Source organism: Ornithodoros turicata, chromosome 1 (assembly GCF_037126465.1).
Source record: "Ornithodoros turicata isolate Travis chromosome 1, ASM3712646v1, whole genome shotgun sequence".
NCBI lineage: Eukaryota > Metazoa > Arthropoda > Arachnida > Ixodida > Argasidae > Ornithodoros > Ornithodoros turicata.
Window position 1 is genome coordinate 138,818,821 of NC_088201.1, and position 27,955 is coordinate 138,846,775.

At 47.6% G+C, this 27,955-nt stretch overlaps 1 protein-coding gene across 1 annotated transcript; it reads right to left on the reverse strand.

Moving 5' to 3' along the window:
* Window positions 1-480: 480 nt before the first annotated feature.
* LOC135385882 (uncharacterized) lies at window positions 481-23,042 on the reverse strand. The gene is made up of 4 exons (XM_064615477.1): window positions 22,904-23,042; window positions 4,267-4,331; window positions 926-1,394; window positions 481-875 (listed from the first exon to the last, which is right to left on the reverse strand). Exons 1-4 carry the CDS (start codon window positions 23,040-23,042, stop codon window positions 481-483), a joined length of 1,068 nt encoding a protein of 355 aa, XP_064471547.1.
* Window positions 23,043-27,955: the final 4,913 nt, after the last annotated feature.

Genomic DNA, 27,955 nt, shown 5'->3' on the forward strand with positions numbered 1-27,955 from the left:
GGTACGCCCGCTTCAGATCTATCCGTGAAAAGATGGTCTCTCCATGCACGTGTGATGCAGTCAGGTCTTGTATGTGCGGTATGGGATAGCGGTCTGGGACCGTAACTCGGTTAAGAGCACGATAGTCCCCGCACGGCCGCCAGTCACCTGAAGTAGCCTTGGGCACCATGTGCAGCGGCGAAGCCCAGGGGCTCGAAGATGGTCGGATAATGCCTAGCTTCAGCATGTGCTCAAATTCGCGCCGGGCGATCTGCAGCTTTTCAGGTGACAGTCGACGGGGTCGTGCAAATGTTGGCGGTCCGTTGGTCTCGATGTGGTGGCTGATATCGTGGCTGACAGGTAGCTCAGTGTTTACAGGACAGGTGGGAGACGGGTACTTTTCCAAGATGTTGGAAAACGTGTTTGAAAGGCCGGGTAGGATGGTAGTGAGATTCAGTGAAAGAAGGCGTGATAGCGTGCCAGGAGTAGTCATAGATGTCACTAATCTAGAAGGCGATTTTGGCGAATGTCCACTAGTAGTCCAAAATAGCGTAGAAAGTCCACTCCGATGATGGCGTAGGCAATGTCAGCAACCACAAAGATCCAACGGAATGTTCGTCGCAGGCCAATGTCCAATGTAAGGGAACGCTCACCGTATGTGTGAATCGCGGAGCCGTTCACAGCGTAGAGTTCAGGTGCAGCCGGTTTGCCACGGCGATCCGTTATTGACGCCGGGATGATGCTCACTGGCGCACCTGTGTCGACGAGGAACTGCTGTTTTGTGGCGCGATCCGTGACATAAAAGAGTCTGTGGCGGGTGGGTGGGTGACCAGCTTCGCTTACCGCCGTTAGCTGCTGGCCGTCCCGTTTCCCGCTCTCGAGCACGGTGGTTGACACTGTCTGGCATTGTTGCCGAATGTTTGGTGATACCAGCAAAGTGCATTACCATTGTTGCTCGGCGTTGGAGACTGTCGTCGGGCTGGCGCTGGTCGGCGTGAAGCTGATCGGCTCCGGCCTCGCTGCATTGGGCCGAGCGACTGCACCATCTTAACTAGGTTGTTCATCTCAGCGCGGAGGTCATCGATGACGTGGCTGTCTTGTGCAGCTAACGTGTCTTTGAGGTCTATGATGTCCTTCCGGAGCTCCATAATAGCCGGGGGTTCGTGTTGGGGTCCGACGGCAGCGATGACCGGGGAGCCAACGTCCATGATGTTGTCGGCCATGTTTGCGATGTCCGGCAACGTTGTGCTCTTCGCTGACGCCAGTATCATACGAACGCTGGCGGGGAGGCGCTGAAGGAAAGGCTCCCGCAATAGAGTCTCATCAATGGTGCTGGCCTTTTCTCCGAGCAGTTGTTGCAGCGGACGGAGAAGTTGAGTAGGCCTCCTGTCGCCCAGCTCCTCCGATGCGAGCAGCTGTTGTATACGTCGTTGTTCTGACGCAGATGTCCGGCTGATCAGTTATTCTTTCAGCGTGTCGTACGGTTTTTCAGCTGGTGGCGAAAGAAGTACATCACGAACCTCTGTGGCGACGGATGGGGTTAATGCGGCAACAACGTAGTTGAAGCGAGTCGTCTGTGATGATATGTTCCGTAGTGCAAACTGTGCTTCCACTTGGGTGAACCAGACTTGAGGGTCGTTGGGCCAGAATTCCGGGAGTTTGATATGAATGGCAGAGATGTCGGCAGGTGTATGTTGAGTGGCGATTGATGTGGAGTTGACATAAACAGAAGGCAAGTCCAAAAACCGGGTCACCAATATGTCGGGTCGCCACAAGTAAAGGCACGGAGAACACGGAAGCAGTTAAGTGTGTTTAAAAGCAATCTATTTAGTTCAACGGTCGAAGGCCCACTGGCCTGTATTTACAGCTTTTGGTAAAAATTTGGGCGGCCTGGGAAAAAGGGATGCGAGAGGAAGGAAAGAGAGGACGGGAGCGCAGTGTTTTCTGAGAAGGAGAAAAGAGAAAGTAAAGATAAAGAAAACCGTTGTACATCTGCAGTGCGACCGTACTTGGCGAGTCGCTACATCATCATCTGAAAAAGACGGCTCGGTGAGAGAGGTGGCACCCTCTACGTTCGAAACGGTACGTCGACCCGCAAGGTACATTCATCTATGCACCCGAGAGGCACATGCTGTACTGTCTCTTGAGGCATGTCTGACACTTCACCACTAGTCCACTTTCCGAACTGCGCAGTCAATCTCTCTCGACGTACAACTGCGCCCGACAACCCTTCGTCGGTGCGAAAGCTAACTTTCGCCGGAGCCCATGCCCCGGTTATTGGCGACTAACTAGCGCATTATGCTAAAACGGAGGACAGGAGGAATTCGCATGAGGAGTTCAACGCTAGCAAAAAAACGTACCACAAAAAAAAGGAACTTCGAAACGGTGCACAGCGATGACACCGCGAAAGCGACCATACTTGGCTTGGCTGTAAAGTGCAAGGAAGATTGAGAGGCAGGCAGTGCGATCGTCTGTCAGGGCTTAGCAACAGGCACGATTTTATCGACGCTCTTCATCTGAGCGGTTAGCGTGCGTCTTAGTAGCAGCGATTGGGGCTTGCGTGTCAAAAACACGTATGTATCCACCTAAAATGTGAGACGCAGTTATTCGCAGAAATAATTCGGCATTGTTTTGGTAGGAGTCACCATTCTACAACTCCCTGCACCAGCGTCATCCTTTTTCCTTCTCGCATAATCTGCTATTTCACTTTGGCCCAGAGGCTTTCAATACGCTGGGTGTTAATGCCCGTCACGGAACACACAAAATTCACGCTGCGGTTAACTTTGCGTGCTGCAGATTCATGTGTGCCCCGTTGACCTCGCACAGGTAGCTTATGCACCTGTAGACCTGTCATTCGTCTGTCGCTACTTTCGTGCCCGGTGCGACGTTCCGCCGAATGAGTGGACAAAGGGCAAAGAAATCAAGAGGGAGCTGGTTCTCATGCTTTTATCTTGTGTCTATCAGGGCCAGTTCTCACTTGGCGACGCCCTATGCGGCGTCGTGAGCGGGCGGCGGAAATAGACGCGTATTTCCGGAGTCGGGAGAGGAGAGACGTAGAGCGAAAAAAAAATTGCCATGCCGGTCGCTTTCACGGCGTCGGCTAGAGGTGGCGAGAACGAAACACTGGCGACCAATAAGGTGACGGAGAAAGGCCACGCCTCTTCAGTTTTCGTCTGCTATGGGTGAGGGAATGCTACTGTGGTGGGAACATGAAAATCATGTGCCTTGGCGGGGCGGCGGAAATGCGCCTCTACTTCCGCCACCCGTTCGCGACGTCGCGTCGGGCGTCGTCAACTGAGAACTGGCCCTCAGTTGTGTGTTTTTACCCCCTCCTCCGTGAATACTTTGCCCTACGCTGAAGAGGAACGCCCAATGCACACACGAAATGGCGAAACGAAGCGACGCTGAGATCACAGTCCCGTAATGTTCTTTTTTCCCGCTCACTTTTGTCGGTAAAAAATGTAATAGAGGAAGGCAAAAGTCACAAAAACAGAAACAAAAAAGTTGAAGAAAATCGTGTCAAATAAAGAAGAGCAGAATTTTACTATGATTACGAAGGGGAGAAAACGACACCAAGCAGTACAAGCTGCTCCGTAAGGTGGGCTTTATCAAGTCACATAATCAAATCGCTGCATTTCGCTATTTCTGGCGGAAACGTACGTACAGTCTGGCCACACTGGTAGTCTTGTAAAGTAGGCTTCATCTAGTGCACCTTTGTGCTAGGTGAAGCCGACTAGCAGGATGCTGACGCTTACCAAAACAATGCCACGGCGTCTTTCCGCGTTGCAGGAACCGATTGTTGTCTGCCAGGGCGTACCTTGTTATTTTGCTGTGGGTGTCTGCGTTTCCCCGATGACATGACCCACTTTCTTAGCAAGTGGACAAGCGAACGAAAGTGCGATGTGCATCTCACTCGCAGACTTGCCGATCCTGCCATAAGTCTTCGCCTCTTAACAGAACTAAACGCAATCAGCCGTCTGCGAGGAACTATTGTGAGAGTCTCCTGGGAAGAAGGCCAAAGACCAGCTCCTGCAGAGCTGCTCCACATCAATGAGCATTATTTCTATGAATAACTGAGTCTCACATTTCACGTTGATACATGCACGTGCATATACTTTTGATAGGCAAGCCCCAGTCGCTCTAAACGAGGAGAAGCAAGCTGGCAGCGGCCACGACGGACGGTAAAGATGAAGGCGCTGAGAGAGCCGTGCCTGCTACCGAACACGTAAGGCGTTTTCCGAAGCTATAGCACGTGACTGCCCAGACATGTGTGGATATTGCACTTACCGTCTTCCCGCTTTGCTGAAACGGCGTGTGCCCGCTTGGGGACGGTGCGTCCTGGGCAGGCTTCACTGAGAAGGGATGTAAGACTTAAGTTTCTCGTGGATTTCGCCGTGTGCATACTGTTCGCGAATTAAATCCAGGGTGTCGAACCGTAAAAAATACGGGTTCGGTTCGGATTCACGGTGGCTGGATTTCGTTCCGGTTCGGCCACGCCAAAAATCGAACCGGTTCGCGAACCGGTTCAACGCTTCCATTTTACATCTCCTATAAAACTGCTTTTATCAGGAAACGCGTGGATAATAGCTTACTGCTGCTATCTGCACTACTAGAAAGCAGATCTACAGTCGTGCCTCGTTAATATGAACACTTTCGTTCCTCGCTAAAATTGTCCATCAAGTGAATCGTCCATAATAACAAATCGTCCAATATTTAATATCATGTATTACGAAAAAAACTCAGTAATCAGTGCTTGCTTGTACACATACCTCCTGGAGCTCAAAGTCGACAGAATTTCAGCAATTATGATTGCTTGAGATCTGTCCCCCTTATCTTCGAAGAACTGGAGCGCCGTTTGGAGACCTGCTCGAGCCATGTGATCTGTCCTTGATGATGAACTCGGGAGAAACTGAAGTCACATAAAGTCCCTTTGCTCTGTATAACAGCTATGACGTCATGTCTGCCCATTCCAGAAGCATCCCCTGCGCTACTGCTAGCCTCCCTTTGACCTTTAGGTGTCTTCAGTGACACAAGGGGAAATTTTGAAGAACGGCGCGTCATCCTCTTGTGTTCTCGTAAAGGCTGTTACCGTGGAAGGGTGGCACAATAACCCCAGAATTCTTGAGTGACAAAAGAAAGAAGAAATTTGGAACAAGGCCTCGTCATCCGATTCTCCTAGGGGTCGTCGTCCTGAGAACATGTCCATAATAATGAGGCAAAAATACATGGGGTCCTATGGAATTAGTACCATTTTGTGCTGTCCATTGTCCGAAAAGCGGGTTTCCGTATTACGGAGACACAAATACATGGCAAAAGTTTCGTTCCGGGGAAAAACTGTCCATAATTCGCGTCGTCCATATTAACGGGGGTCATATTAACGAGGCGCGACTGTACATTTACTTTTCAAACCACGACCAATCAAACAGGCACCGTTCTCCTTGGCAGAAGTGCAAGGGTGCAGGCGAGCTGGTACATTGTAAAACGACGATACAACTTGAGACACGGAACAGAAAAAATAACAAGACGACACGTTTTCAAAACGAACCAAGAACGTGTCGTGTTGTTATTTTTCTGTTTCGTGTCATAGGTTTTATCGTGGTTTTACCGTTCTCCTTCTTCAGTTCTCATGTTTCTGACTTCTTTAATTTTTACTTCTCACGTGTACAGGGACATGTTGGGCTTTAGCTTGCTTAATCACATACTCGTCCTATAGAGCTACACAACCGGCCTACTCCATTCCTGCTTTTTGCGTCCGTGTGGCGCAAGCCGCGGCGCTGACAAGGACAACTGCACTTCAACGTGTTAAAAAAGATGCTGAAAGCATATTTACTATACGTCCTAGTTTGACTGCTTGGCGAAAATCTGCAAAATTCACGATATGAAGACCAATATGTACTCGTTTGGGGTTGAGAGACACTTGAACTCTTATGCTGTCTTTAATGTTCCAACCGTTTCGTTGCGAACCGGTTACCGCTATTATTTTTTTCCGGTTCTGCTCCGGTTCAGGTTCAACTGTAGCATGAAAATTTCGGTTCGGTTTCGGTTGCGGCAAAAATAACGGTTCGGGTATGGTTTTCGGTACGGGTTCGGTTCGACACCCTGATTTAATCCACACGAAATAATCACTGTCATACTTGTGCCCGTTACCACAGAACAAGGAACTAAATACCGTTACCCGTTACTTCAGAAAAAAGTAACTGAAAACGTTACTCGTTAGCAACATACAAAAGTAACAAGTTCTGTTAATCACAGGTAACGAGTTACTTTTACGCTACCGACGCATAGTTAAAGGAGCCAACAAACATGCCGTCACTTGCCTTCAACTAAGCATTAATGAGGAACTGCACTTCACAAGAAGCTGATACTCGAAATTTACATAAGTGATATTCGTTCTCTTTTGTGTGAAGACATCTGCTGCCGAAGTGGGTGTGATCGGAGATTATGAAAACACACGAAAAGACACCGGTTTTCGCGACACCGATCACCAACGGTTACCGAAAACGGACGAGGGGCTGCGTCATAATTTAGGGCGCTCAGAAGCATAGCAAAGACTGGGCTAGAAGTCGAAACGCGTTTGTTGTAGCCACAGCACAATTGGTGCCCATTCTTGGGAAGGAGTGCTGGTCCTGGTGGGTGACGGAAACAAGAGGAAAGAGAAGGACCTTCCTTTAACACGATTCAGCACGTCAACAACACATCCAGAGAGGGTCTGCAATAATACTTTTAGTCACACGTGGTCGTGGGTCACGTAGGTCAAATCTGCACGCATTGCGCCACATGGAGTGCCGAAATGTGCTCCCCCGCGCTGAAGAAAAGGAACGAGTGACTTCAGTAACGAGTTACCAATTTTTGTAACTGATTTCGTTACTATTACAATTTATTTAAAAAAGTAACTGAATCGTTACTTCGTTAGCAAAAAGTAACGTTAAAAGTACGTTAAAAAACGTTAAAAAAGTAACCGTTACCAAGTAACGGGTTACTTGTAACGAGTTAAGCACAACTCTGACTGGCTGTGATTCGTTACCCAGGCGGTTTTGTCAGGGACTTTTTCATTGTAGATTACTTTGCCCCAATGGAAGCTGTGTCTTCTCTGCGGTACTACATCGGAGCTGTCTTCTTGAGTTTTAGCAGTACTGTCGCGAAGTAGAAGCTGACATGACGGCTGCACAACTGTCCACATGGAAGTTGGTGGTGGTTTAACAATTGAAATGGTCCAACTGTGCACATGTGACTTGCACGTTTGCCCAGCGCCAATACCAAAATCGAAACCAGGAATCTCTAGTTTAATTGCTGTTCTGTAGAATGTGGCGCTGATTCTCTAAGACGCTGTTCACTAAAACGTGACGTAGGGCTAAATTACAACCTCTTCTCTGAAACGGAATTCGCTAAATTATAGAGAAACGGTGAAGTGATGTACTTACCTATTCTGTGCGGTGAAACGTGTTCCTACAGTGTGCTTGGTTACTTAATTAGTCACGCGGTACAGTTACCTACAGTGGTTCGTCATATATGGGCAGTGCCTGCATCAATTCCATTTTATATTCTCAGGATGACGGCACTATCTCGTCAAAGAGAGTACAAACGCTGGCTGAGGAACACGAAGTGCAAAGGGGGGGGGGAGGGAATGAGAGCCTGAAAAGAAAACTGGAGACAGCTGAGAAATCATCCAGTACAAAACATGCACACGAAAGCTCCAGAAGCCATGTGGTTGCACACCATGCAGACGCAAAAGAAATACCAGAGCACATATTGCCACTTAGGAATGTTGTTTCGGGGGTCTGAAGAGTTAGGGCATAGCATAGGTCCTAGAAATCAAATCAGTGGGTGCACCTTATCACTCTGTAGAGTGCTATTTCAACTCACAACTCAGCCCATGGGATGTAGAAGTGTTAGAAGCAATTTATGTGTCTGTCGTCGTGGGCGACATCACTGGTCAGCCTCTGAATTAATTCCGTATTGAGGAATTATTTCTGAAATCACTTCGTATTTAATATTTATCATGTGGGACATGACAAGCAATTTGTAAGATGCAACTATGTCTGCAGCATTCACGACTGCCCCTTACCTTTACAGTTAGAGACACGTTACCAAGCAACTCACAAAGGCCAGTCTTACAGGACCAGTGTAACTAGAGACTTCATGGAAGTTATGCTTTAGCATAACCATTACACATGAAGTACAATTATATATGCGTGGACGTCTAATATGTAGTGCGTCATTTAATCTTCTGAACCATATGTGAGGCTGCATACGAAATTATCTTGTCATGCACATGCTGTACCTTCCTAGTCACACATGTGCACACGAATAATAGTGAATATATGTGAAGTGGCAAAAAACAATGCTAGACTCTACCATCTTTGTGCCCCTACATCCCCTTGCCTTGCAACTTATATCTTGTGAAAAGATAATATCTCCCTAGAAAAGGACTACACTTGTGTATTGTTTGGCAAGCAAATACATCTCTATTTACATTTTCCATCAATGAGCAATGTTGGGACCTGGTGCAAATATAAATGTCAACAAGGAATGTACTTACAAACTATTCCTATATATTCAGATGCAGATATGACACTTTTTGTACCTTACCACAGTAGAGCTTCAAAATTAACGGACTCTACAGGACCAGCACTCTTAAAATATCTCAAGAGGGGAATCACATAAAGCTCCGATAATAGGCTGGACAATCAAAGCTCCAAAAGACAAAGTAGTTCCAGAAAAATCTCCCAGACAGCACAAACCCTCGGGAAAAGAATGGGAACGCAATGGAGGCTTCGGTTCCAGAACGGGCGATAGTGCCCCGGACTGGTTCCCAGCGGTGTGGGAACGGAGGAAGTAGAGCGCAAGGGTAGATAAGGTCGTCCCCCGACGGTGCCCTGATCATTTCCCGGTCTGGTCTGCTTTTAGTCATGTAAACAATAATATAGGATCGCTCCCCGATGCTGCTCTGATCATTTCCCGGTCTGGACTGATCTTGGTCATGTAACCAAAATATAGGATCGCTGCCCGATGCTGATCTCATCACTTCACGATAATCAGTCACATGACCGGGGTGCGGCAACGGATTTTTCTTCCCAGACTGTCAGGCGCCGAGTGTTGCAATCACGTGACCGACACTTTCGAATCTGACCAATGATGTTCCTCGATCACCCAGCCGTGTTTGCACTGTCGGAGTCCCCAAGGTAAATTTAGCCAGGTAGCGAAGGCGAGGAAAAAAAAACAAATCTGACCCGGCAACACTGTCATCTCCGTGACTCGAGCGATCCTGGGTGTTGGTAGTACAGGTACGGTCGTAAACAAAAATTATTTACGACGCGTGCATGGGTCTTGTATAAACTAATAGTTTATACATAATTCCAGTATAGGAAAAGCTATCTGGTTGCCCCACTAGTACACATATACGAAATCATCTACCACCTGAGTACGTTTCCGTATCCTGCTCCACTGCGCATGTGTAACAGTACGCTCGTTTGTCCGTGCATTCTTTTATCCGTGCCGTGTGCCCGTGCAATGTAATGCGGAGTTCGTACACTTTTTCGATTAAACAGGAAGCGACGTTCACATTTCGAAGCTATAGGCAAAGATTAACGCACAGGAGGGACGACACGACACGTTCTCGAACACAGCAAACCCTTTAATAACAGCAACACCTACGTACCCAACAACTTCCGAATTGTTGGCGAGGGAGCAACCGACGCCACACTTACACAATTTCCCCTCGTGACAATCTCTTTGTACTCCTTTAACAGTCTGGCCACAGGGTCCCGAACATAATCTAGGACACTTGTCTCATCGAAGGCCGGGGAACAATTATTACAAAGTCTAAGATGGGCGACAAGTTCGGAATTCCCAGACAACGACTCCGCATTTCTCTTGTGTTCGCTGAGCCGAGTGTTTAGACACCGTCCAGTCTGACCTACATAGCAAAACCCACAACCAAGCGGTATACAATACACCACATCTTTTGCACAGGTCACGAAAGCATTTTTGTGAGAAATACTACAGCCGGAGTTCTGTGAGAGGAAAGGGGCAAGTTTTGAGAGACGACATACATTTGAGAAAACAACCTGAATGTTAAATCTACGTGCGGCAGCCAAAATGTCGTGTCGTGTCGTCCCTCCTCTGTCCTTTTCTCGGGTTCCAAATTTTTTCACCATGTACCAGCTGGCCTGCACCCTTGCCCTTTTGCCAAAGATTAACACGTGTGAACAGATTAGTGCTATGCATCCCGTGTTGCTGGCTCCGAGCAAAAAAAGGTTTCATCATGGCAAGACCGGCCATGATAGCGTGAGTGTTAGCGAATCAGCTGTGCACCAACGATGCCATGATTTTGCAACGAACCCGTTATGACAACTCGTTGAAGAAATACAAACAGCTAATCACTACGTGTACGTTTAGGTCTAGGTTAGGAATGGACATTAAAGGAGCATTAAAGTGGTATCTAACATGGCCAAAAACTGATGTCGTCTTGTAAAGCAGTATGTGTATAGCATTCCCACAAAATATTTCCGACCAAAGTTGTTTCACCACGGTGCAATTAATTTGGAAAATCGCTGCCACGGTGACAGGCCGGAGCGCTCCAACTGCAGACCACACCCACTCTACTGTGACGTTGGTGGTAGAGAGCCCGTCATTCGTTCGTAGGAAAAACCGTCTGCTACGAACATTGCGAGCTGTTTCTTGTTGACTTCTATTCTTTATATGATTGATATCACGTTTAAAAAAAGCATATATGCAGCCTGAGAAAATAAGATTACGATCACAAGAGTATTTTATCCGTGGCTTCTATGCAATCTCAGAATTCACAGTAGCAGAAAGCAAGTGATGGCGGCGGTATTGTGGCGCCACCTGTTAGCCACTGACCCAACTGTGCGGTGAAAACGGTCTGTCAGGCTGCACACTGTCGGAGAGCACGGGGTTTCCGCTGTACAAGCGCAGTCAATTTTGGGCTGCACCACTCGTCCTTCCCGTGGTGTCTGCGGTCCCAAAAAATCCGGCCTGCGCGATGTTGCTCACCTCGATCATGTGATCCCAGGTCCAATAAGGAGAGTCTTTTCCACTTGCGTCACATAGTGACGCGCGTGGTGGCGCTCATCACGTGCCTATCGTGAAGGCGGAGGAGGGTTTTTTGGCAACGGGAGGTTCGGTGAGCTATTGCAGGCGTCCCAATTTCGCTACCGTTGCACTAATTGTGGGAAAACTGTTTTCGACCGCTTAACATTCCCTACTGATCAAAAACAGAAACAAAGTTGTGAGCCTCTAGACTGCTCCTTTAAGTGAAACTTCCTGTTTATTGGTGGTTATTACGTACCCTTCGTCAAAACCTGTGATAACTCTATGTATTTCGAACTGATATGTGTCATTAAACCCGATTGGATTTATTCTTCTCTGTTCTCGTCTGGTATTGCAGTCCTGAGTGACTAGTATGGTTCGGTAAGGAAAAGGAGAAAGGTATACAACGCAAACGAAGTACGCGAATGCAAACATGCCATGGCTAATTATGCACTACTTATTATTCATGGTACTGACGTCATATGTGACGTCATACATTTACAAAATTAGTAGTCCGCGCAACGGATGGATGGCGCTGACAGTCTCTATCATGGCGCCATCTGAAGACGCAGGGCCCTATGGGAGTCCCCGTCGCCCTAGCTGTGTGTAACGAATGTGTCTGGCCGTGCTCCCGAAACTTTCGAGGAATTCCGACATTTTTAGGCAATTCATCGAGGGGTAAGCGCTATTTCTTCTTGTGGTATTCCTCGCATTGATAAACGTTACTCATAGATGCTTTTCAACATGAATGACACCGTTTTAGAAGGCTTCTCTCGACACTTAGCAGAGCAGCATCACATAGTTTCGATTTTTAGTGATTCGTTGCGGTTTTTGCGTTGCTTTTTAGGATAATGGACTACGTTTTGGTGAAAATATGGTTCAGTAAAGTGTGGAATCGTGCGTATTGTGTATCGTACATCGAACGATATATAACCATTTGTCAGGACGACTGCGTGTTGCAGATGTGCTTTCCAACTCCTGTGTGCCTACAAAACTGGAATGCTGGAGGTCTTCAGCTCAAAGTTCGTCTTTGTAGTCATTCTAAATAAAAAGAAAAAAAAAACTTCCGAAGTGAATAAATTATTCTGCTTTAATCCGTTCGCGTAATATTATCAACACATGATATATCATTTTGTTTCAAATTGTGAGTGAATGAAAGCTCTCCTGCTCTTTTATTCAGAATGTCGTGCTGGACCACTACCAGAGCGTGCTTAAAGAAATCAATGCCTTGATGGGGTATCACTGAAGTGCCCACCACCAGATCTCTGCCTCAGAGCCAGTGATGAAGGTCAAGATTTTTCTAGCGGATCTTGTCATGTCATGCTGACAACTGTAAGTTTAGGTATTTGGTCTGTATTCAATAGCGTGTGCGTCTTGTGGTGTGGTGTACTTTTCTCAGTGTAATCCTAACCTCAAGGTATCTTCTACTTTCAGAATCCACCCCGCACTTCGGTTACAGCACTATGAACCTATCGCGCTGTGATACTTGCTTGAAAGGAATACAATCTGGTATGCTGTGTTGCTATTCTTTTAAAAGGACTTCGGGTATCCATAATAAGAGGCCTTCATAGCAAGAAAGTCAATGTATAAGAAAAGGCATCTTCTTGGTAATTTAATATTTTTCACAGTTATCTTAAAGACAAAGATACGAGTCACACTACATGTGCCATACTGGTTCTCGAATTGTATGTACGTATATGGAATTTAACCATTAATGGGGATATCTGGCAAAAGCGGGATATCAGAATCAGAGAGCCTACACTCTTAAAAATGAACTTCACCGCATAGCACGCTCTTAGCCAACCATAATCTGGAATGATATCGTTATCTGCCCTGATTCGTTGAAAACGGGAGGCCTACGCCTTTTTTGTGACACTTATGCTGTTCATAATTGTCACAAAAAAAGCATACGCCTCCCGTTTTCAACAAATCAGGGCAGATAACGATATCATTCCAGATTATGGTTGGCTAAGAGCGTGCTATGCGGTGAAGTTCATTTTCAAGAGTCGAGTTGAAAGCCATCCTACGTTTACAAAATCCTGAAACACGCACCTGCGTTAAGGTATCCACCCCCAATTTTGATATGTACCAGTAAATGAGCTGAAATTGAACAAGCGCGCCTGAGAAGCGCATCACCTTCGCCGACGAACGCCTATCGTGGCGGCAAGACGGTTTATCCGGCCCGCAGGCCGGCACTTACTCCAATCATCTCCATCTCTGCAAATCACATGGCCCTCTGACGTGAAATGAGGGCTGTACCCCCTTCGTTCCAGGTCGCCGCGGTTTCGGCTCATTTGCACATCAGAGTTCGGGGTTGGATATCTTCACGCACGTGCTTCAGGATTTTTTTAATGTGGAATGTCTTTCAACTAGGATGGTCTCTCATTCTGATCTCCCGCTTTTGTCCTAAATCCCCCAATTAAAGAGTTCATTAATGGATTTTAGGTAATTAATAATCTTGTAGTTGCATAGTTTCTTCGAAAGGATGCGAGCCTGGCCGTAGAACTCAACTGTAAAAACGACATCTATACTGCTCTCATGGCTTTTTTTTAATACAAATTCTGTAAATGATAAAATAAAAACTATTTCTTACAGAGTCGTTGAGCGAATGTAATTTATAGAATCGATTAAAATTAATATATTTTTTTAGTCCGCAGTGGTACTTCAGTCCAACCACCCGTCTGTGGAAGCAGCCATCAGAATCGGTCATGGAAGACATTTTCAGTGAACGTCTTCACTGCGCAGCACCCTACGACAGATAGTCTTAGCGCAGGGAAGGTGATTTTATTCATTTAGGGTTTTTTTTGTGGGAGTAGGAGAATTCCTGCTGACTGGAAATGCGCCAAAATAATTCCAATCCACAAATCAGGAGACAAAACTCAGCCCACCAATTATAGGCCTATCGCGCTGACTTGCACAGCATCTAAACTTTTGGAACATATCATTTGTAAGCACTTGATGCAATTCCAAGAAGAGCATAATCTGATATCACCCGCACAACATGGCCTTCGACAAGGGCTGGCTACTGTAACATTGCGGACACAGTACACGACTTTTCCAGGGCGATCAATAACAGGACACAGACTGATGTGGTGTCTCATGACTGTACAAAAGCGTTTGACAAAAAACAACATCGCCGCTGCTCTCTTAACACTTGCAATTGCCTCTACCGCATGTGCCTCATGTGTATGCAGGAAAGCGTTGTTTCGTAGATGTATAGAACCGCTGTTGCTTTATTTGCAGTCTACGCTCGTTTATCCGTGCTTCTCTTATACGGATCACGCGCTATCAGGGACAAACGAGGATGGGTGTGACCACGACCATAGCCGCTGGTGTTGCACATGGGACGATGGACATGTTATCTGTGATGGTAGCCATTTTGACTAATCTTGTAGCAGTAACCCGGATGCCCATGTCCCTGGCGGCGTAATTTGGAAGCTAGACCCAACCGCGTCCTTTTTCGTTCATCGGTCTACATACGCTTAGAACGTTCTGGAGCAGTGAGTCCTTTTTAACAAGATGAAAAGTAAGCGTTCTGGGGCTGGAACATGGAACTGTATTACAACAACAATATACAACTGTATCAACAGAAACTGCTGTTTACTTTAGGACTTTATCTTTTATATTTGTTGTATGTTTGCCTCATATATACCGACATCGTCAGAAACGGCACACGTCTGCGCACCGTTTCCTCTATAACTTTCAAATGCGAAATTGTTGTATGCACATGCGGTTAGAGCTCGCCAAGACGAATAGTTTGACATATCATTTGTTCTGCCGACGGCGCAAAATTACGTGTGTTACAACGATTGTTCGGCGACTGTCGACATCCGTGCCCTGAATTGCGCAACAAAACGCCTCTTCCTACACACCATTGCTGGTGATGTGTGCATTCTGAAATGAAAGTGTTATCTGATAACGATACAACTCCACCTCACTCATTTCAATATCTCCTATAGTTTCGAAATTATGAGCGTTTTAAATAGTTCCAATATCGTGACGCTGCATTACCATTCCCCAGCAATGGCTGACATCGCATTCGCACCACGGAGAAAGACATAGTTCTACGTAAAAAAAATTGTGGACAGATTTTAGTAAATAATCTCAGGCGCATAATAATACGTGTGGCACTTAGCGAGATTTAACCTCTGGGACCCGCCTGTGCATTCTCTTGCGAGACGCGTAAGTGGTATTTGCAATAACTGCAGCAGGCTGTAATACCGAGGCACCATTAACGGGGTGACAGGGTACCAGATCTTCCGACACCCGGTCTTCAGCGACAGGCGTTGAACACAGTAGGCCTTGTGCTGAAAATTCGGTACCAGCGGCATTGGTGGATGGGAAAAATCACCCGCTCGTTCGTGGTAGGAACGGTCGTGCTGAAGAAAGGGAGGCAGTGGGTTCGAATCCCACCTCCGCTTGTGGTGTCTGGGGTTTCTCCTGACGAACATCGGCACAGTTTTCCCTGATGTCGGTCGAGGATGCACACTAACCCCAATCCCCCTCTCCTTCTTGCTTCCCTCTCGCCATCTGTCCACGTCTGCAAGCCGCTCATAGGCGCAGGGGGGGGGGGATATATTTATTAAGAAAAAAAAAGGAAAGGTCAGCCAGACGGAGGTCGGCTTCCTCTTCCAAAAAATGGAAAATGGGAGAAGAAATGAAGAGGAAAAGGAAAAGAAAAAGGAGAAAAGAAAAGGAGAAGAAAAAACGAGAAAAGGGGAAGACAAAGAAGAAAAGAAAAGGAAAGGAAGAACACAGAACTAAAACTAAAAAGTCACACACACGCGGTCACACAATCACAAGGCGTTGACAAGGTCCGAAAGCGTGGAGAAAGTGGAGGAGCGCAGTGGTGACTGCCCACTGGGTCGACTGACGAACGGGACCCAGTAAGGTAGCCAGTGTCATAGTGCTGTAGCCAAGCTGGGATAGACGACGATAGAGGGCGTCACTGTGCAGAAGGTGTTGCCGACAGTGTAGCATGCAGTGGGGAATATCACCCACCACGCCGCAGCTAGTGCAGAGGGTAGTGCTAGATTGACCCATTTTGAACAGTTGCAGCGGTGTGCGGGTGTCGTTTAGACGGAGACGGTGCAGGAGCGATTGCTCGTGACGAGTGCAGCGACACGTAATAAAGGAGTAAAATGCGGGGTCGATTGTTGCAGGTGACTGTTGTATGAGGCACTCTGGGGTCGGATTCACAAACGCGATCGTAAGTTACGCTAAGATGCGCTAAGACGTCGTAGCCTGCGACGCGCGAACGACAGCATCCTAAGCGCGATTCACAAAGCTATCGTAGTGGAGAGGGTACCCGGTTTGACGAGGAAGAGGAAGTTGCTCACTTCCTGTCACGTGCACCTCGGAGAGAAACAGCCAGGTCCCCCAAGGTCGCCATTTTCCCATGTATTTGTGCCTATCCCGATGCGTGCAATGCCGGAGGCCGCCCTTAGATACCCCATTGTTACCAGACGTTGGCTTGCGTTTGATTGTAGCACGCTAAAGATCCAGTTGAAGCACAATCCAGGCCAGGCCAAGCCACCGAAGGAGAAATGGACGACTGCGCCTGCGGCGCCTGGTGTACGACAAGTACGCTATGTGATGCACGCCGCCGTGCACTAGATCCTTCCGATCGCTCAACACGTTCAAAAACGGGACCGAAAAGTAAAAAACGACACAGACAGTTGTTATACGCATTTTATTTTGACATATAAAGACTACATTCATTCGAAGAAACAACAAAAACATTTTGCCGCTAAACTTAGCGCGCTGAAGTGATCCGGAACGGCAACAGTGGGGTATCTAGTGGCGGCCTTCTTCGTTCCACGCTTTCCCGAGGTGAGTTTGGGGGACCTGGAAACAGCCAAAGGGTGCGAGACTATGTTTTCACTATGGTAACGATGACGAAAATTTGTATTCGCGCCAATAAGAGTCGTCCCATTAGAAGAAGGCGAAGTTGTTCGTCCCCAAACGTTTTGTTACTGCACGTGCTCTCGGTCTTTCGGTAGCCATAATGGATACCATGCAATCACAGGCGAAACGAGTTTGATGACACAGCAAATATATTCCCAGTATGTTCGTCTCGGGGAGGGGGTGGGTGAGGGTGTTTTGTAAGCGGTGCGTTGCACCCAGTTTTGCAGCTTTTATGGCTTCTATTGCCTTTCTTGCAGACAATTTGGAGGGGTGTTGGGGGTATCTTAGCGGGGTGTAGGGGATGCTTGAAACATCCCTGCGACCCGATTTTACGGAGCACAAAGTTGAAGCATTTGTTGAAGGTTACCAAGCAAAAAAGTGCCTCAATATCCCTTCAGGGATGGTCTCGAAGGTACTGTGGCAAAGTGCAATGCGTTGGCGCGTATTACGGAGTCTTTGTTTGCCGTCTCCAAATCCACCGCTGCCAAATAACGTCGCCATCTTTCTTCGTAAGACTGCTCGGGAGCTCTCGCAGGATTCCGCCGTAAGCTGCGAAGATTTTGCGACGCGCGCCGTTCGTGAATCTACACTTCGTCGTAACTTTCCCGTACGACGGAGTTACGACAGATTCCGTCGCACGAGCTCTTTGTGAATCTGACCCCTGAGCTCTGAACGCTTGGGCCCGAGCAGCACACTGGCAGCGTATCGACATACAACAACCAAAAACAGTAAGGGGCAGATGTACCGTAGCATGAGTCACAACTTGTGCCGCCGCATCTGCGCGTGAGTTACCCGATAAGCCCACATGACCAGGAATCCACTGCAGAGAAAGAACGTGGTCATTTGCGCAGAGCCGATTGTATGCCTGGATGATCATGCTGGGCAGGTCACGTATGATGGTGGGATGGGAAGACAGCAAAAGAAGAGGGGACGCCCTGCTGTGCAGGTGCTTCGCTGCGGTAATGCGGAATAAAAAACTGTGATGTGTCCCATGATCATAGTTCTCTTGATGCGTAAGTCGGTTATCTAAGCATAGTTGTGTGGCGAATTATCACGGGTTATTATCGTGAGATAATTAATCTCAACGTGATGCTTCCCCGTTTTTTGACCGTAAGCAGAGATTGACTGAACTTGTGAGTGTTATATCCGGTACTTTTGTGTTTCATGGCGAATTGGCGTGGTCATTTCCCTGCAGATGTCTTTGCCAGATTCTGTGCATTTTTCTTCTTCTTTTCTTCTTGGTCAAAAAGTAGCAATCTCAGGTTCGCGCGCCGTTTTCTTAGCGCTAGGAATCTCCCAGCAAACATTTTCTTCCGGTGCCAACCTGGCCGGGCAGAGCGTTGCCCAGCTGTATCCTGTGTCGTTACATCCGCCGCCGCCGGCATATTTCGCTGTTGTACCATAGAAACTTCATGGTACTTTGGAAACTTCGAAGTGATCACAGTGACCTGTAAACATCGCTGCTGACAGTGATACGCTTTGCAATCGCAATCAACAATGTATAAGCGTCAAGCATGTAGTAGCAGACGATGGAACCAGGAAGAGTCATGGTGCACCAGCATCCTAGGGAGTTAAACTGCGAGATTCTTTGCACTCATGTTCAAGTGGCAACGGTCACGCATCCAGCGCGGCCGCACCACTGGCGATTTCCGAGCGCTTGGCCGTGTTGCGAAATGACCACGCGAATTCGCCATTAGTCTCTGTACGCTGTGGAAGTAACCGAGCGCTCTGCGCATATCTCCTCTCCCTGTTACTCCACTCGGAAAGCACCATTGGCTACGGCAGCGCCCTCCCTCTTCCCTCTCACTACCTCCTCTCATGCGTAGAGACGCACTTGTACAGCGTGTTATCTCTGGTGCTCGTTATTGGCACGCCACATTTATGGTTGGTATACAGGGTGTTAAACGAAAAATGAGCCAAAGTTATTAAAAAATGGTTCATCGCACACCAAAAAGACGGACTGCATAGTTTCACCATTGGTGTGAGGATACTCAAACTATTTTGGTTTTGTAATTAATGAATCAGTTAGTTAAGTGAAATAAATTAGTGAGTTCTTAATTGTAAGGATTAGAGCCAAAATGTCAATGAGAAAGTTGTAGCGGGCGATACAACGACACGAAACCCGTTCATTACAACGTTCTACCTCAAACGGATCATTTTTTCCCGGGTCTTTCGGGTTTGCAAAAAAACGACGCCGGACCTGCCGCAGACGCGCGAGCAGCGCCGGATCACAGCGCTCTTGAGCGTCCCGTTATCGCACGAAGACCATATAGTCACAGTTCTCATTGACATTTTGGCTTGACATTGACTCCTCGCGCGTCTCCGATAGGTCCCGTGTCGTTTTTTTGCAAACTCGAAAGTTAGTCTTTGGGGCCGGAAAAAAAAGAAAGAAACGGATCCGTTAGAGGTACAAAGTTCCAATCAACGGGTTTCGTGTCGTTGTATCGCCCGCCACAACTTTCTCATTGACATTTTGGCTCGAATCCTTACAATGGACCTTTTCCATATTCGCGTCGCCCCTGGCGGCGGAATGTCTTTCCCCCCAATAATGGTGACGCTTTACGAACTGGCACGTACGTTGCGTGGGAAGTAGAAAGAGAAGATTGGAAGAAGAATGCGGAAAGAGTGAAAGCGCATTGTACCCATTACCAGACCTCAAACGTCCGCGTAACCTTGAATCCGATTATCTCCCCACAATGAACATGACAGTCTCCCGCAGGTGGGTCCATGGCGATGTTTTCCGCTCAAAGATGGCGGATTTAAGAGCTGGGCATGCGCATACGCGTTGTCGGAAATGGTCCATTAAAAATGACTAATTAATTTAACTTCATTTATTATTTAATTACAAAACCAAAAATAGTTAGTTTACTCACACCACTGGTATCACTATTCAGTACGTCTGTTTGGTGTGCGATGAACCATTTTTTAAATCTTTGGCTGATTTTTCATGAAACACCCTTTATAGAAGGAGGAAGTAGCGCTCTACACTCGGCACGAACGGAACCGTCTGTGAACACCAGCGTGAGTGCGTAAAAAGTGTCACTGATTACGTCCTGAGCAGGTACTTTGGCTTCCACTGAGATGGATTCCCAATATGTTCCACAAGTGCTGAGCTTCTGGCACTGCTACATGCAGCAGCTGCAGTGTGGGTCTAGAGAATGACAAAGGCTGTCATCCTCACAGACTCGCATAGCGCTCTTCAAATGGTGACGAATCCCTCATGCAATAGCATTCTAGCCCAGTGTATCAGATCATATACCCAACACAAGTGCTCGGTGGAGACATCTCCCTGCAATGGATTCCCTCCCACGTCGGCATCAGTGACAACGAAAACGCGGACCAACTAGCATCTGCTGCGCACCACGGTACAGCCACAGTTCGCCAACCCCGGGAGACGGTTTGTTCTCAATGAGATAGTACTTACACAGCACCTTGGGGTCTGGGACATCCTACAAAACCATCGACTTCATCTTCCGTTGAAAGGACTTTCCCGCAGGACACAAACACTGGTTTTCAGATTGCGAACAGGTAGCGCTTTCACTCAATCTCAATTATTCAAGATTGCCTCTCTGGACAATGCAAATTGCAGACACTGTCCGCAAACCGCAAGTATTGAACACATCCTGCTTCTTTGCTCTGCATATGCTGTGGCGCGAGAAAAATACCTTGGACACCGCAGGAACTGTACGCTGGATGATGTCCATGATAGGCAAGCCTGAGCGATGGGCAAGACACGTAAACAAACACAAGCACGAAGGCTCAAAACCAGCAAGACGTTTAATTGATAACAACAAACTTCATGAACATGTAGACGGTGCGAGGGACCTCGCACCATCTCTACATGTTCATGGTCTACATGTTCATGAAGTTCATGAAGCCACCCATTTACTTTTCGTGAATTACTTGCAGATTTTGTCCCAAAGTGGAGCTCCCCACAGCTCATTTGCCTATCTCTTAATGTTGCGGCTTGTGTTGTGTTTTTCTGTTTGTGTGTTCCAGACTCAGAATAGTTACCTTGGATCAGGTCAGGTACATTTCATTTAGACACGGCAAACAGGAGGTGGCGTTTCTCAACACAACTTAGCAGTGAAGCGGCCAAGTGGCCCTGAAGTGTCAATGGAAAGCCACAAATTATGTTCACTGTGCTTTTATTCTGTGCTATGCAATCCTGTACAAGTTCTGTCAAAGGAGCGTGTAGAGAAATATAGGTCAGTAATTCCTTAAAGTGGGAGTAATGGCAGCGTATAAATTGTGGGCTTCAGATAAGCCATGCACTACGTCGGGATCGCATGATTGACACGAGGGGGCGTATGCCGTGAACTGGTTCTAAAAGCCATCGAGACAGATGAGGGGACGCCTTTTTTGCTGTGGCGATTGAGACATCAAACATATTACCGATTTGGCACATCAAACATATGGTTTACATTATTTGGTGGACTGGAATTGCGGAGCTTCACACAAAAACTACTGCAACGAAGTAGGAGTGGTGTCAAATGTAGCTGTCTTGTGTGTTAGCTTGTGTTACTGACGTTATCACACAAGATGTACTATCCACTATGATCCTTTATATGGGGGTACGTACAGTGCAATCAACAGATGCTATTTACAAATCTGTGTTTCCTACTGTGTTGAAATGAGGCACTTTGTGTATGAGAGGCATAGCGAAACCTAGGCAGCCAAGGGCAGACTTTTGATGCCCTCGAGAAACTTGGTAACAGTTTGTAGGGACATTGGATGCTCCCTAAATTTCCAGAACACAGAGATCAATGCTGTGTTTAAACAACAAGTGGATAGAGCAATCCAAGACAGATGCATGTGTAAGCAGTCCGCTGCTGATTAACATTCGTGGTGCGCAGCGCTCCCCACTTACACGCTGCATCAAGAGCTCCGACTGGAACGCCTTTCGGTCCACCCTTGAGTGGGCCTTCAGAGACCAGCAGCTAGAGCATCTGACTTCTTCCTCCTTTGCTGAAGTCGTAACCGATGCGGTGACTCGCACTACAACGGCGCGCCGTGTCCCCATCGCCTTCTCAGCTATTGATGCAGAGTATGAACGGTTGCGTGCTATTCGTCGTCGGGCTGAACGGAAGACTCGTCGTTCCGGTCTCCCGTGTCACATCGCTGAAGCACGACGCATTCAGAAGGCCATACAGAGACACCTGGCCACCCTTGCAAGAAACCGCTGGCGGCGCTTTGCGAGCTCTTTGTCTCCGCGGACACCACTTTCCAGAATATGGAGCATACTCAGGGCACTCTCTACACCTGTTGCTCAACGGCGCCCTTTTCAAGCACTCGCGCTAGCAACCTCACGCTCGGAAATCGACGTTACAAACGAATACTGTGCCCGTCTAACGACAGCTTCGATGTCGCAGGGATCGTCAGCTCGTGCCATCCCGGTCGTCCTGGAATCCTCGCAGGAGCAATGTCTGGATGTTCCGTTCTCCTTCATGGAGTTGGAATGGATAAGGAAATCACCCCCTCACACCTCTCCTGGGCCTGACTGTATTACGTACAAGGCCCTCCAAAATCTACCCCTCCATGGCCGACACGCACTCCTTAAGCTCTACAATAATTGTTGGCGGGATGGTGTTTTCCCAGCAGAATGGAAGAATGCCATGATAGTGCCGCTCCTGAATCCAGGCAAGTCTCCACACGCCATTGATGCCTTCCGCCCAATTGCCCTCACCAGCTGTGTCGGGAAGGTTATGGAACGGATGGTATCCGCACGATTGAACTGGTATTTTGAGAGCACCCGATTCTTTCCTGAAGCTATGGCTGGTTTCCGGCAAGCGCGGTCCGCGATTGACAATGTCATCGATCTCGTCTCCTCCATCCAGCAAGCAAAGTCTGATGGGCTCCTAACGGCCGCTGTCTTCCTGGATGTAGCGAAAGCATACGACAGTGTTCTCCATAATGTTGTAGCTGCGTCGCTTCAAGAAGCTGGTGTGGGTGGCTGCACCCTTACCTGGTTGCAAGCCTTCCTCTCTGACAGGTCTCTGTTCGTACGCACAGCAGATGGTGACAGTGCCAACTACTTTGTGCATCGTGGAGTTCCACAGGGGAGCGTCCTCAGCCCGCTCCTGTTTAATGTCATCCTGGCACATCTCCCTTCTCTTCTGCCCAAGCATACCAATATCACGATCTATGCCGATGACATTTGCATATGGACCTCTGCAGCGCGCCGTGATGCCATTCAGCGTCGTCTGCAACATGCCTTAGACCTTCTTGTGGCGCATCTTGCTGACCGTGGGTTGTCGGTCTCGCCGGCTAAGACAGTAGCTATGGCATTCACGCGTCGCTCCTTCACCAAGTACCCCCTACTGCTAGCTGGCTCTAGACTGAACTACGTCTCGCATTATCGGTATCTAGGCATCATCATTGATAGGGGACTGACATGGTCGCTACAGATCAACTCCCTTTCTGCTAGAGCCCGCATCTACTGTAATGTGCTCCGGCACCTCTGTGGATCCACATGGGGCCCGTCCTGTGCTGACCTCCATCGTGTGCACTGCTCCCTGTTGCTTGGCGTTATGCGCTATAGCCTGCCTGTCCTTTATGGGCTCTCCAACACTCACGAGCGGGAGCTGCTCAATATTCAATACAGAAGTCTCCGTCTCTGTTTGGGAGTGCCAAAGACAACGGAAACCTTCTCTGTTTTGGCGGAGGCACGCGAGCCATCGGTGCTTATTATTCGCGATAGTGTCGCCTTACACGCGTACACACGTTATCTTGCCCGCCATCCAGCCCATTACCTCTGTGACACTGCGCAACGTTATCCCGCATCTGCATTCGGTCAAGCTATTTGCCGTTTACGAAGCAACATCCCCTCAACTTCCGCCCGGACCTCCTTTGCGCCACCCATGTGGACACTTCAGTACCCCACTGTACAAACGTCAATTCCGGGCCTTAGGAAAAAGAAGGTTGTGCCAACAGTTGTGGCCTGCCAACTGACCTTGTTCCACATCTACAGTCACCACCGGCATCGAACCCAAATATACACCGATGCTTCAGTCTCTCTAGTTGGGCCGTCTGCTGCCTTCTGCATCCCAGAGGATGGAGCTGAGCACGGCTTCAAGCTCCCTCTTATGTCATCTGCTGAGGCCGAGGCATTCGCACTACTGGCCGCTTTGAGACATGTCTCCTCGTGTGCGCCCAGGGCCTGGTCGGTCCTCACCGACAGTAAAGTGGCTCTGGAGGCGCTGGCCTCTTACTCTGCCGCACTCATCAGTGACACCTACACCGCGATCATCGCCCTGCACTCTGAACTTGTATCACTGGGACACGAAGTGGTGTTCCAATGGATTCCGAGCCATGTCGGAATTTCAGGCAATGATCGTGCTGACGCTCTTGCTCGGCAAGCCCACGACGCTGAGCAACCAACTGTCTTTTCCCTTGCGCACTCTATGTGCCAGCTGAAAATCCGCCGCTTCACTGCCAACCGCACACAGCTCTTTCAGCAAGAAGCTATACGAACCAATGCCTTCCTTAAATCCATTGACCCTTTAATGACATATGCTGTGCCTGGCCGCATCCCGCGCATCGAGGAATCGCTGCTTCATCGGCTGCGGCTGAATGTGGCCCGAACTCCTCTCCTCCTATTTAAGATGAATCAGCACCCATCACCTCTTTGCCCAACGTGCAACGTAGAAGCCGATGTGCCACACATTCTCATTGCCTGCCAGCGGTACGAAGACCACCGATCGAGTCTCCCGCGCCGCCTTGCTCATCTAGGCTACCGAGAGCTTTCCCTCGCGGTGCTACTTGGCCCTACCCAGCACGCTGAAGTCACGTCTGCGCTGACACGATTCCTTCGGGAATCTAAACTCCTGGGCATTCTCTGATGCATCCTATGCGCAACGATTAGTGAAGGAGCTGTTTCTTCTGTATTTTTTGATAATTTTCTGTATCCCAGCTGTTTTCTTCTGTTTGCTTGAAAGCATTAGGGAATAGCAAGCCCACACCGTGGCTAACCTTTCCCTTCCCTTTTTTCTTACTTTGCATTAAACATATCCCCCCAGTCCGCTGTTGGATCTACTTCTGTCCGAGATACATTATCCCAAAGGGGACGCACGGGCACACTCAGCGTGATACTACGTTTGCCTGTAAAATATAATAAGGTGAGGGGGAAGATACATAACCCTTTTTCTTGTCTGTGATTCTGTTGGTAAAATTGTCATTCGTTTAGCAGCATGTATGTGTATATTCCAGAGTCTACTAATAAATATATCAGTTGAGAGCAAGCAGTTGTGTTGTAGCTGCCTCATCCTGTCCTTGGCTGCCTGTGTTTCACTATGGACATGTTTGCTATTGCAAAAAAAGAAAGAAAAAGACCATAGAAAAACACGAAAAGAGCGACCTGGAAAGCTGCCTGTTCTAGTGCTCACATGGAGGCAATGCAATGAGGTAACATGTTCCATTCATGAAGTGTACATAGTAGTACAGGTCACAATGGCAACCAATTATTCAGCCCAGGCAGCACAGCGCGACGACTCAACGTCGGTGCGCCGGCGGCGACCGACCAGACCGGGTCGGCTTCCGACGATGGTCCGGCATACGGTTTGCAACACGGGAATGTTAATGGTCCGTTGTCGGCAGCGTGTATCGTAACCCAACGATTTCCCGAGGTGCAGCCAATGCACACTTACGGGTACCTCCTTCACCCACACGAGAGCTAGTTTGCGCGATTTCTAACAACAAAATCAATATGTCGTTGTAGAAAATTCTTTATTGCATCATAGTCACCAGCTACATGGGTTCTTTATGGCACCACTTCACCAGCAATGAAAAAATGAGTGTTATACATTGAAAGTATACAATCACCAGTCCCGCATATGTACTATTTACCTCACAAATATTCACTTAACAGAGGTGATAGAAGTTGAACTCGTTGCCAGTTCAGTTAGGCCGTTGACAGATGGAAGTCACTGAAAAGGTTAGCCAGAACATAATTGTCTCAAGTTATACTGTGCAAGAATTGTAAGTCCGTTTCACGTCAGCTCAGACATGGAGGTCCCATGGACATCCTGGATTTTCATTACTTTTTATATTTAGAAGCTCATCGTACATGATGATCGACATCAATTAATCATTTCTACCGAATAGTTTCCGTGCAAAAAAATCGAGAAATCCGCCCCTGAATTCGAGTGTTGCAGTTTTGCCGTGTTTGCACGTGTATACCTCCTGAGTTTTAAAAGGTATTGTAGTGAATTTTTTTTGTATCGTTTGTATTTCGCTAGCCATAGCTACTGTCCAGTTTTCAGCGAAATCGAAATGCAATGTGTGCGTCTTGGACGGTAGATTAGTATTTTTCTGCCGTATGACTTTGCTCTGAGCGTCTCTAATATTATGTGTGAGAACCCGCCCACGTCCTTAGCTCTGACAGGAAACTTCAGCATACACCACGCATTTGGTGCTGGAAGCCCTCTGCATAACTTAAAAATGAAGTAAGGCAAGCTTCGCAGGAACTTCTGGGAACCCTGACGACAGAAAACTCCTAACTCGACATTTACTTGTACAGTATGCGTACCGCCATGTACGCTGGCCTTTGCTGAAAGACCGCTTTTCGGCAACGTGGGATTTTATTCAGATGCGTTGCGGGAAATGACGATATCCGAGGTGCGGATTCTTTCTTGAGCAGGACGTCAAAAGTTTAGACGACGAATAGCTCAGGTGAGGCTAAGGCCCGGCACCTTTGCCCAAACAAGGGACGCAACGACAGGAGGCACGCCATCCCACTGTGCCGCCAGCCGGGCTCCGGTCCGTACGTTCGCATTTTAACACTGTAACCGCCACTGTACGCCTTTTGAAGCAGACTTTCTTCAAGTAAGATGAAAGTTCTAACATCGGGCCATGTCCTGACAAAATATAAATTGAATCAAAATGGGCGTTTTTGAGAAACGGACGCGCGAAATCCTTGTTTTTTCGAACTGTGCCTAAACATTTGCCTGTTTCAGCACATGCCTGTAAGAGATATACGCACGATAGATATATCATATGAAAGAGCATCGAAAGCTGAGTGAGCTCATACCAAGTATGGCAATGAGGAACATCTATAGCCAGAGAAAACATGCGTCGAAATTGGGACAAAACTGCGCGAGAGAGCATGTTCGCAATTTTTTCTAGCACACAGCGTTGCACCTGCGCGCCAAAATTTGCGCTCTGACAGCTGGCCTGTAGGCATACTGACGCATCAAAAAAATTTCACTTCAATATCTTTTAACACCCGGGAGATATACGCGTGCAAACACGGCAAAACTGAAACATTCGAATTAGGGCCGGACTTTCTCGATTTTTTTGCACGAAAGCTACTCGGTAGAAATTATTCATTTTACAGCTGTTAATCATAATATACGATGAGCGTATAAATATAAAAAATACTGAAAACCCAGGAGGTCGATGCGACCTCCCTGATTGAACTGACGTGACACCAGCCTGTAACTAAATTTCAAACGCAGTTTCACGTCATAAAACGTAATGAAAATTGACGCGAAGTTCCTAAGCTACTTTAGAAATGTAACAAGTTACCTTCAAGTTGGCAGAATAAAAGCGCTAAAAACACGAGGACGACCGACACACAGTTAGCACACTAACAACATTTATTTTTCAACAAGAACCGTTCCTTAAAAAAGCTCATAAATTCCCTTTCCCTCGTTGTCAACCCAATGGAAGCGCTGCTGACGCACTTGTCACCCCCCCTCCGCTATCAAAAAAGCTTCCCAGATTTCTCGTCCCTGGTATCGAAGAACCTGCCCTTTATCTGCGTGTCACCAAACAAAGGTAGACAACCACAATCCCTCACATGTAAAAAAAGATTACCAGACCGTGCAGATAGATTATACTTGTACTCTCTCAAACGAACATTTAAACACCTTTCTGTTTGGCCCAGATACATGGACCCACATGACAATGGAATTTCATACACAACATGAGAAACACAGTTAACAAATCTATCCCTATGCTTCACAACGCATCCTTTCTTTTCAACCCCCCGAACATCGTTAACTATTGCAGGTAGGGA